Raw genomic sequence first — 11,800 nt, 5'->3', positions numbered from 1 at the left:
ACGAAGGGCTCGGATGCTTTCCAAGGCGCAAATATCGCTCATCCCACACCGTCAAACCTATGCGGTGCAGTAGGAACGGCGCGGAAAGCCCCGGGCCCTCCCGGAGAGCGGGGCGGAAAGGCCAATGAGGGCAGGCAGACCTCCGGCCCGGCTCGCCGGGCGGTCGGCACCCAGTTGCCCTGGGAGCCCCCGCAACGCCGCGCCGCGGGACCGCTCGGCTCTCGCCGCTGAGGCACACACTTGCGAGAAACGAGTTCTGTAGGACAACTTGGAAAATAGTGCCGCTTGCTGCACTGTGAGCCGGGGAAGGGGGGCTCAAGCGATGGCTCTGCCAGGGCTTTGGCTTCTGTGCAAGGGAAGAGACTGGCACTGACCGATTTCGAAAGACGCTTAGGGAAGGGAGACCCAAAAAGCCTGAATAAGTACAGTGAGCTCCAACGCGGTTCCCGCTGGCTTGTTTCAGACGCCAGGGCAACGTGTCCGCAAGGGCAGCGGTTGCCGCTGTCCACCCCCGCCCGCCCAGAGGGAAGGCGAGGGCCGGGGTCTCCGCAGCCGGCGCTGGCCGGGAGGCACCGGCCCCAAGAGAGATTGAGCGTGGCTGCCCACTGGCAAAGAGGCACGGCCGCTGAAGGCAGTGCAGGCGTAGCCCGGCTTGGCGAGGCTGGTGGCCCGTCGGGCTCCGCTGGGGCTGGGAGGGGAGGCAACAGCCCAGACCCTCACACCGCAGCCCCGTTTAAGAACAGGGCAGGGGTGACTGCACTGGGCCACTGTGTGTGCTCTGTGCGTGTGTGTGCGCTGGGGGTGTTGCTCATCCCGCCTCTGCCTTATTGGCTGCAGCGGCGGTGTCGGGGCCCCCCTCCGCCGGAGTCCTCGCTCCCCACAGACCCCGGGCTCCCGGAGCGCCTCCCCGCGGGCCAGGGGCTAGAGGTCCCGACTCGGCACCTCCGCACTTGTACCGGGGGGGAAAGGGGGAGGAGGAGGGGGAGGGGAAGGAGGAGGTGGAGGGAGGAAGGGAGGAGGGGGACGGGGGTGGGAACCCTGGCCAGCGGCACCAGCGGCGGCAGAGTGCTCCTGTGCACTGTGCTGCTCCGCATGGATCGGGGCGCCGGGCTGCCGCCGTGCTGAGCCCCGGGCGGAGCTGCTGCGGGCTCCCGGGGTTCCTCCTTCCTCCCCAGCACCCCCGGTCTTCCTCCTCCTCCTTCTCTCTCCTCCGCCCCCGCCGCCTGCAGCTCGACTACTACTCCGCGGCTCCCCTAGCCGCGGGCACCCGGCGGCTCCTCCCGGCGGCCGGGGCCGCTCGGTACTCCCGCTGCAACTGGGCAAGGGCTGGCGTGGAGCAGAGGGAGGGAAAAACAGGAAGAGGGGGAAGAGGCAGCAGCCGCCGAGCGCCCCTTGCTCCAGCTAAATCTGTGCTGCCGTGTCCAGGTGCTGGTGTCGCGGACGGACACGGAGCCCCCAGCCCGGCCCGCAGCCGCCTTGTCATGCTACCCAAAGTGGAAACGGAGGCCCTGGGACTCGCCCGGTCGAATGGGGAACAGGGGCAGATGCCGGAAAACATGCAAGGTAAGGGGGGAGACGCAGGGCGCTCCCCCTCCGCGCACGCTCGGGTTTCCCTCGGCAAAGCGCCCCTTCATCCTGCCAAAAAAGTTTGCGGCAGTTGCTTGCGAGCTGCCCCGTCACCGCCCGCTCCGCGCCCCGCCGAGCCCCTGCCTTCCCGCGCCAGCTTTCAGGGTGGCTCGAGCGGGTACCGGGGGCCGGGATGCCAGGGCCGAGGCGACGACAAAGCCCTGCTCAAAAGGTGCAAATGGGGCCGAGAAACTTCCAAGCACCTAGCCGGCGGGAGCCTACCTAGGGTGCAGACGTCCTGTCGGACGCTGCCCGGCCCTGCTGCAGATCCAGGGGATCTCGCTCTAATTCCCGTTCCGCGCAAAACTGCCTCGAAGTTTATGGCAGATGGAGGTACGAGTGGAAGTTCTGGCGAGCACCCCGTGTGTCACACACCGTCCCGAAACGGGACCCGAGGGCTCTGTCCCGCGGGTGCGGCGCCCACAGGTACTGTGCAGGTGATAGCGGCGGTGTCGCGAAACTTCGCAGGAGAGCTCCGTGGCGGATTTGCGGGGTACCCAGGAAGGCAGAGGGATGCCCGAGCTGGGATGGCGCTGGAAATGTCTATGTCGGGTGGCGGGACCGGGCTGTTCCCGGTGCCGTACTCGGAGCCGGAGCGGAGCGCGGAGGGAGGCGGCGCAGACCCCGCCGAGGGTCGGCTCCCTGCCTTGCAGCCGGCAGCCCGGTATGGCCGCCCCGCCCCGCGCAACTCTCCCGGGGCAGAAACTCCGGTCCCGGCTGCTCTTTAGAAACTGTCCCCTCTCCTCTTGGGAGCTTGCTGGGAAGTAGAGGCAGGGTGGGCAGGGGTTTTCAGAGGTGCTGAGAGCGACCCGACTGCCCCTTTTCTCTCCTGTGGAGGATGCTCCGTGCAAGGGCGCGGCGCTCGGAAAACCCCTGCTTTCCCACTCTTTCCTACGGGGAGGGCGACCTCGTCCCAGATCCTGGAGCCGCGACCGCGGGAGCAGAGAGGAGGGCCGGGCCCACCTCCTCCTCCGCCTGCGGCCGCCCCGCGTCCGCCCCACGCCGCTGACAGGAGGCGATCCTCGGCCGTGCCGAGGTGGCTAAGGAAACGTTTGCCGGCAGTGTCGCGGCAGAATAATGCTCCCGCTCTCTCCGGGAGCTCCCTCGAGCGCCGGGTGCAGCTCTTGCCTTGGCAAGCCGGGCGCAGGGGCTGGGGCTTCGGACCGAGTCTGACCGCCCCGCTGTCCCCGAACTGTGGCAGCCGCAGAGTTAAAGACAAAGAGGCGGCATCCTAAGCAGTCCAGCGGCGATACCCAGCGTCTCTCGCCGTGATGAGGAGTCTTCCGCTGCCACAGTGCTTGCCGAAAAGGTCGGAGGTTTAGCGGCAGGGAAGGGGAAGGAAAACGGCCCTGCACTGAGCAGCAAGGTTTCTTCTTAAAAGTAACTGGAGCAGCTGACTGGCTCCTTGTGAGGGTAGGCCGGCTCGAGTGAACACTCTCCGGGCATTCATTCCGCAAATTTTAGTCCCCGTTCCCTCCTGACCGCCGGCTTCTCCCCTTCTTCCTCCCCGAGCGGCAGAAACTTCAGGCGGCGCCGGCGTGCAGGTTTCACGCCGGCCCCCGGTAGCGGGGGACGCCGGGTGCGCCGGCCGGGCAGACCCTGAGCGCATCCCCCGAGCACGGCTGTCCCGGCTCGTGTCTCTCTGCCGATACGTGAACAGCTAAAAAGCGTCTCCCCCGGACCCCGGACCTGCTGGCTGCGACAGCCGGGGCTGCCGGCACGCAACGCTTTCCTGGCCCGCAGGGGTGGCGGTCATCCCAAGACGAAGGGCTTGGGAGGCGCGGAGGACGTCGTTTTAACCCGGTTTTCCGAGTAACTAACCTGGATTGCACACGGTGCAAAAGTCTGTGAGCTTTAGTCCAGCTAAAAATTTGCGGGCTGATGTTGAAAGAAAACTTTAACGGAAAATAATTACTTTCAGTATACAAGTGACAATCTTTTCGTTCTGCTTTTTTAAAGCTTGCCCCTGATCATTTTCGGATTTAAATGAATTCTTTCCGTTTGTGATTACATAAAATAGGGACTAGACTAAAGGCACTCTATAAGTGTAAACACTTAGAACATACAACTTAGAAGCTGATGCATTTTATTACACTTGCTAAGTACCATGCAGATTTGCTGATGATGGGAAGTTGAATGTCTCCATGCAATTTGGTTTTTTAAATAAAACTTTCTTCTCTTTATTTTCAGTGGTGTGCTTGTTTAAGTAAGCTTTGTCTCTAGATGAGAAAGTTGCAGAATATTTGAGTTAGTAATGTAAATTCTAATTGAAAATGCTATTTCTCCTTTCCCCCAGTGTCTCAGTTTAAAATGGTGAATTACTCTTACGATGAAGACCTTGAAGAGCTGTGTCCAGTCTGCGGAGACAAAGTGTCTGGGTACCATTATGGACTTCTCACCTGTGAAAGCTGCAAGGTTCTGTACTAATCAGTCCATAAAAACACAAGTAAAGCAAAAATGTTTCAAATACAAGCAGAAAAAAAAGGATAATAAATAAACCAGATGTATACTAATTTGGGTTATTTTTAATATGTTTCTTAATATATTCACATAAAATAATTAACCACCAAAAAGCTTTAGGATGTAGAAGTCCCTTTGAGAGAGACATCTACACAAATGCAAATAACTTGGACTGTTTTGCATTGTAGTTTTGTCACTGTTTTTTAGTATTTTGCTGTTGTGATGTAGTTCTAGAACAACTTTCATTGCTAACTGTGCTAAATACTGGTTTTAGTTGATTTATACTTCTTTTTCTGGAAGATAAAGTAGGAAGATTATCCTTCATGCAGATCAGCTTTGTCAAATCTAATGGAGCTTTCTTAAGATGTTTATTTTCATTCTTCAATATTGCAATGTCGACCTCTGTGATTATAATGACCATGCACTTTTTTCATGCAAACTAACTGTCACTTTGACACACAAAGTCAAGTAACCAATTAACACATAGAAAAATGAATATACTTGTGTTGGTCTATTGTGCTATAAGGTTTAAATAATTGTGAATTTATGTCAGATTTTTCATGTAAAATTTTTTCAAGGGTTTTTACAGTTATTTAAGCAGTGCACTGTAAGAGAAGCTCCTTTGCCAGAACAATGCAATTTAAAACACTTAGTTGCATGGAAAAATTAACTAAGCCCACTATATTTTCACTAAAAAAATAATCAATGAGAAGTGAATGACAAGCACTTACTATGCCTCCAGCATGTCCCACTGGGATATAAAATAGCCAGAGGTACTCTGTACTACTCTTATCTTTGCAACTACTTATTTCATGTAAAACTACTTGAAAAGGAAGACTAATAATTCTGCAATGATTGAAGAATACAAAAGAAAGAGGTCAGTGTCACTATTTCTGCCACTGGTGTTAGAAGCATAGAAGGCTACAGCCTCCTTAAAGTCTCAGCAAGCTTTGACATTAAGTCTATAAAACATAGCACTAACACAAGAAAACCTCCTCTGGAATCTGGTGGCTATCTCCTGGGCTCAGCTGGCTAATTTAAAATAAACTATGTAACTTTGTAAGTGCTTGAATATGGCATCTGAAAATTATCTTGCAATGATTTCCATAAAATGCTGAATGAAGCACACGTTCAAGTAAAACAGGCTAATTTTTGTGTCTATCATACAGGGATTCTTTAAGCGAACAGTCCAGAATAACAAAAGGTACACATGTATAGAAAATCAGAATTGCCAGATTGACAAAACACAGCGAAAACGATGTCCTTACTGTCGATTTCAAAAATGTCTAAGTGTTGGAATGAAATTGGAAGGTAAGAGCTATAGTCTTGTTGATATCTTCAACTATACTATTAAATTATAGGATCAGATGTTAATGCATGGTATTTTATATTAAAAAGTTATATAGTTATGGCTTTGAAATGTTAATAAAAGCTTACTTTGTATGGTCAGGGAAATTGCTGCTTTATTTAAAAAATCTAGTAAGTAAATGGTAGATCACTGCCATTTAGGAAGCAGTCAAAACCATAATCCATTTTGTCATAAAAGTATATAGTTTGATATTTCAGGCTTTTCAATTTTGTGAACTCCTGGGTAGTTTTGGATAGTTGGATAGTTTTGCAGCTTTTAAAAAAGACTTAATTTAGATTAAATATAAAACAACTGTCCAGATTAGAAAAAAAATGATTCATTTGCTATGGACAGTGATCTGATTTTATTTGTATTTTATCTAGGGTTGGGTTGTTTTGGTTTTTTTACATATGTTCTTCTGACAACAAGGCAAAACATAAAGAAACAGATAAAATAAGGGTTTTTCTCACACTGACTAGCCTTTGAGATTAAGCAACCAAATAATCTCTAAAGTTGTGTCCTATATTTTTGTGATGCTACACCTGCGAGGCTATTGTGATTGAAAGAGGATAAGGCATTTTGAAGTACACTTTTTTACTTCTTTTCACCTTCTCATCTACAGAGAAAAATGAAAAGTGTACAATACCTTTTGAGATAACCAAATGTAAAAATATCATCAACTTGAATTTGTGAATCATGCATGGTTCATTCTAACTTTGATATATAAAATATTAAAATTCAGATTTCACAGCAGATGACATTTTTCCTTGACCAAGGACAATCTCTTAAATTCCTTACTGTTACAACTGTATGCATTCACCCTAGATACTTAACCAGAAAAAAATCAGGCCAAGGAGGAAAACTGCAAGCCATGAAGGGAACCAGAAAATACAAGAGGCAGTCACCAGGTTCTGGCAAAGGGGAGCTGTTGGTATAACTGAAGATAAACAGAAAAATCAGCCTCCTGCAGTTTGATTGATTCAATAGTGTTGTACTTGCCCACAAGACTGAGCTAGCACTGACACACTGCACTAAACATCCTGAATCATTGCATGTGCTTCCAAATTCAAATAGTACAATTACAGGACGTGTGGAATCCTTTTGTCATCGTTGGCATTAAGAAGGATAAATTACTTTTGTCTACTCCTACTTTTAACTCCTCTCACTTGCTGACAATGATACAAGACTAAACTTTGTCTTCTGTCATTACATGAAGCTCACCTTAAATTTAAGTGGGATGTATACAAAAGCACTTGCTAATCCAATTTGGCTCACAGTTTTTAATTGCAGAGTACCTGTGAGGATATTGTGTATACAGATTTAAAATTCATTACATTTACTAGTGATAAAATTAATTTAGTGCATTTTGTTAAAAGTCAACATTCAGAAGTAATATTGGCAGCTCCTTTTTCCTACAAATTCAAGCAAAACACCTGTAGTTTTAAAGGTACTGCAGAAAATGTTCTTTAGCTTTCTTATCTACACATCCATGCAACTTCTTTTCCCTCGTTTAGAAAATTGGAAGAACATGTGTTCCCTTAATTGTAAATACTTGTGACATTTATATGTGTATTTCCCTGATAGTGATATATATAGCCTTAAAAGTCGAGTTCATAAATTACCAGGGACCAAAAAAATCATTAAACGTTAAAGTCCTTACATGATAAGGTACAGTATTATGCGTATCTAGCATCCACAATAAATTTTTAATGTCCTACTAATCCCTAAGATAAAAAGCTCAAGAACTTAACCTCCAGCAATCTCAGCAGTCTCAACATGTCACCAGGCTGTCAAAGGTTCCTCTTTCAATCTAATTGCCGTTGGGCAAGGTGGGCTTGGTGAAAGCTCCTCACTAGTCCATCACATATATCCCATGGTGACAGACACTGCGGTGACAGGGACCACCAGTATGACTCCCAAGGCAGCTGTTAAGTAGGATTTGTTTTAATTATTTCTAATTCCAGGGATATTATAAGCCAGAACAGTGTCAATAGTTTCTGTTTCACTTCTGTCTTCCACATAGAAGGCAGCACAGCTTTCTCTCTGCACATTCCAACTGCAGCTAAACATTTCTATAGAGCTCAGCTAACTAGAAATCTCAAAGTTTTACACCAACCTGGACAGAATCATCAAAAGGAAATGCTTCCTTTTTGCCAAGAGAAATGTATTCCTCTTTGTGACTACTGAACATTTCACAATTTACATTTCAGATGTTTTGCTGCGGTGGAAGGCAGTAATGGAATGATTATAATGAGACAATGTGGTCTGCTGGATACGTCTCAGACAAATTCTGGACTTCAGCCCTTGTTTCTTAATGCCATAGTAGCTTGCTATAAACCCAAGTGTACATTGAGATTCCCACATGATCCCATAGCAGGTGTGAAATTCCTGTAGCCATCCATTGTGTTTGTCCCTGTGTCCTAATCAATGTACAGAGAAGTCCTTCTTTGTTAGTAAAATATGCATGCCACATTTAAATCACTAGAAAAAAGTGACATTTATTAAGTGAAAATAAATCCTTTTCCTTAGGAATAAAAGTGCAACTCTGAATTTGGGAAAAAAAAAAAAAAAAGAAAAAAGAAGAGTTAATTTTTGACATTTCTGCTCTTTCCTAATATCTGTTTGATTACAAATGTCAATTCCAAGTGTTACTGATGATTTACTTCCTCCTTTCCCCTGACAGCTGTGCGAGCTGACCGAATGCGTGGCGGTCGAAACAAGTTTGGACCAATGTACAAGAGAGACAGGGCATTGAAGCAGCAGAAGAAAGCTCTTATCCGAGCAAATGGACTGAAACTGGAAGCCATGACTCAGGTGATCCAAGCAATGCCAACTGACCTGACAATATCCTCTGCAATCCAGAACATCCATTCAGCTTCTAAAGGCCTACCTCTGAACCATACTGCCTTGCCTCCTACAGACTATGACAGGAGTCCCTTTGTGACCTCTCCGATCAGCATGACAATGCCGCCCCACGGCAGTTTGCAAGGCTACCAAACCTATGGCCATTTTCCAAGCCGTGCTATCAAGTCCGAGTACCCGGACCCTTACACTAGCTCACCAGAGTCAATAATGGGCTACTCATACATGGATAGTTATCAAACAAGCTCACCAGCAAGTATCCCACATCTGATATTGGAACTCCTGAAATGTGAGCCTGATGAGCCACAAGTCCAAGCTAAAATCATGGCATACCTGCAGCAAGAGCAAGCCAACAGAAGCAAACATGAGAAGCTCAACACATTTGGGCTCATGTGTAAAATGGCTGACCAAACCCTCTTCTCCATTGTTGAGTGGGCGAGGAGTAGCATCTTCTTTAGAGAACTTAAGGTAGGTAATAATTTTACGTTATATTATCATTCATTCAAGAAAAAAATACTATTTCTTACAATCTTGTACGTCAAGCAGGAAAGCATGAGTTTTGTTTTCTCCCCCTCAAGCATCTCATTCTTTATTTATTTGGCTTGAAGTAGGCAGGCTATTAAAAGGGGAAACTTGCCGCTGACTTCCACCTGAGCCTGTAATTAGCTGTAGCAGAGATTCATTATTCAGTTCAGCTTTATCACAACTATTGTTAACATCCATAGGGCCTCACCTAACCCTACTCCTTCCCTGTCAGCATCGCTCACTGTCTGCCTTGTACTCAGGGTTGTAAGCACACCTGTTCCACCATTCCACATTCATTTATGTAATTATTTCATTACCTTATTTAACATTTGGGGGAATGCCATTTCTGTCCACCTCCATTCACACTTTTTATAAGTCCATATTTGGAATATTCAGTTTCTCAATGGGATATTGGTTTATGCATTCCCATGTGTTTTATTAACCATGCAGGCTGAAACCTAAGCAGGATATACACAGAACAGAAAGCAATGAGGAAGCAGATACCTCAAGGACCCCTTTGGGTTCTCATCATCACTGATACATGGGGGATTCCTTTTGTCAAAGCTGCTACACTGCTTTTATTTTTGCTGGAGCACCCAGGAAATCCTCATGCACAGCTTTCTGGCAGACAGAAATTCACCCATGTATGTTTTTCAGACTTATTGTTAAAGCAGCTTTGTGGTCTGTTATGAGCAGGTCTGAAATTTCAAACCAGAAATTTGAGATGAGACAATAGATATGAACTACAGTTTTTAACCACTGTCTTGATGCAAAAGTCAGCTCAGGAAAGAATAATCTTCAGTCTCAAAAAACCCTCAAGATGGTTAACTAAACTCAGATCTGAGTTTCCCTGTTACTTTGCTAGTTACTGTGTCTGTCTGCTACGGAGAGTATTTGCTACTAAAATCTGTGAAGTTTGGTGACTGACCATAATTTCTGACTACTTTCAAACTAAGAGAAAATAACTCAGCTTCCAAATATAACAGTTACTGTAGGAATTCACTGAGAATTGAATCTATTAAGAGCATGAAAGGGAGATCCATTGAAAAGTTGCACTCGGAGAGCTTGCCACAACAGCATGTCTGTCATGACCATAAGGACATGGACACATGACATAAAGCAAGATTAGAAGAAAAGCAAGCTGTATGTGCTGCATATGCAACTTCAGCTTCTTTCCTTTTTTTTTTTTTTTTGTGAGAATGATTGCAGGAATGACTGAAAGCTCAGTCTATTTAAAGAGAAAGAAGAGAGGAAGTTTACTTAGAGAGGAAAACCAAATTTGCATTAAAGACAGTAAAAGACTCTCACATGTTTGCTCAAACAAACAAATCGTATTACATCTCAGTTGTATACAATTTTGTCGTCGGCTATAAGCCATGCTACTAGTTTTAAATAATTTAAAAATTGAAATTGAGAACATGTTATATTTCCAATAGACTATGTGGCAAATATCTGAGACCAGATCTTTCTATCCATACACTGGGGAGTATTTTAGTCTAGAGTAAGGTACTCTAGAGTTAAAAGTGACTGTCTTGTATATACCTTTCAGTGTAGAAACTTTTAAGTTACAATCTGCCCTAAAATTTCATTTATTATTAAAGTGACAAATTTTATAAGAATTCAACATGCTATACTGGGAACAGTTTTAAATATGGCCTTCACCTCCAATTTCAGCCTGGATTATGTTCTTCAACCAACCTATGTTTACTAGTATGGACACAGATAGAGAAATTTGTTTATGAAAATGCTGACCAACTTCACTTGGTTCTGGATGTATTATACATTACCATGTACACACAAGCTTCTGGAAATACACATATTCTAAAATTTTCTACATAGAGTCTTCGGCTTATGAACTGATTTTCACACATTTGTGGAAGGCATTGCTTTCACCTTAGTGTTTGTACCCTTTGTTTCTTGGAAGCTTCGAGGCCAGACAGTTTCATACCTTCTGGCATATCCAGATTATTCTTTTTTAGCTGGACAAGATCAACAAAATTGCACAGCATTCCAGAACAATAACAACTCATTAAGAAATCCATCCACATCCAAAATTTCAGGACCAAGCTATACACAATGCTAAGAACTTTAAGTTTTCAGTTTCAAAAGCATGTTTAGATCGGACCCCACTTTTTTAACAGCACCGGGTAACACTCTCTTTTCACCTGAGAGGAAAAGAACAATCTTAAACAAAATATTTCCAAACCTTTCTTGAATGCAGTTCTCTTCTATCCATCCACGATTTTAGGTTCTTCTGATCAAGGTAGCAAAAGCAGCTATTTCAGATTGCCCCACAGGACACGAATACCTGCGGGAGAGGGTAAAAACAAAAGCCACCTAAGACTATGACATATTTTAAATGCAGAAGGAAGGGGAGGCAATTGAGATAAAGATGCAGTTAGATTTTTAGAACAGCTAACTTTGTTCCCTATCTATTCACAGCTGAGAAGCATGCATTTGCTCAAAAAGATATTTTACTCTTATTCCTACCTGTCTAAACAATGCAATATTGAGATGTCTTTCAGATAAGACAGGTGCATTAGCAGATTTCTGGGACTAAAAAAATTAAATTACTCAAATAATTAAACAGTACAAAATTGTAAATGTGGTTTATAGACAATTCATCTTGGCTTTGTCATGATGAGTGATGCCTCTCACAACTGGCTGTTACTTACTAGGAGCATGTGTACAATTATTTACTGTATCTTTTCATTATAAATTTTGTCTTACACCCTCGTCTCTTCATATAATATAAAGGAGCAATCATTTTTCTTTCTGCTAAATGCAGAGATTTGTATTTAGCAGAATTCAGAAGCACAATATGATAAAAAATGCTGTCCCAGTCCATCATAGTTTAGGCCACAATTACCCTAGAGATAATAACAAAAACCCACCACTGAGCTACAGCTTTTAAGTTTCCCTTATTTCTTTCTTTTTTACTGCAGATTTGTTTGGGGTTTTTTTTTAAGAAATCTCAAA

General features: G+C 45.3%; 1 protein-coding gene across 2 annotated transcripts in view; it reads left to right on the top strand.

Annotated features, from left to right (window-relative positions):
- Nucleotides 1-11,800, top strand: part of NR5A2 (nuclear receptor subfamily 5 group A member 2) — an 88,967-nt gene that overhangs the window by 9,104 nt on the left and 68,063 nt on the right. The window contains exons 1-5 of one of the 2 annotated variants that reach the window (XM_059854453.1): nucleotides 829-927; nucleotides 1,426-1,563; nucleotides 3,923-4,041; nucleotides 5,256-5,397; nucleotides 8,118-8,764. In XM_059854453.1, coding sequence (XP_059710436.1) covers nucleotides 1,482-1,563; nucleotides 3,923-4,041; nucleotides 5,256-5,397; nucleotides 8,118-8,764 — 990 coding nt within the window. In that variant the 5' untranslated portion in view covers nucleotides 829-927; nucleotides 1,426-1,481. Of the gene's footprint in view, nucleotides 1-828; nucleotides 928-1,425; nucleotides 1,564-3,922; nucleotides 4,042-5,255; nucleotides 5,398-8,117; nucleotides 8,765-11,800 lie in introns of those variants that run through there. The other variant, XM_059854452.1, reaches the window with a different exon arrangement.

The sequence above is a fragment of the Haemorhous mexicanus genome, chromosome 9 (assembly GCF_027477595.1).
Source record: "Haemorhous mexicanus isolate bHaeMex1 chromosome 9, bHaeMex1.pri, whole genome shotgun sequence".
NCBI classification, from domain to species: Eukaryota; Metazoa; Chordata; class Aves; order Passeriformes; family Fringillidae; genus Haemorhous; species Haemorhous mexicanus.
Note: the sequence above shows the minus strand (reverse complement) of the source record. Positions and strands in the feature narration are given on the sequence as shown.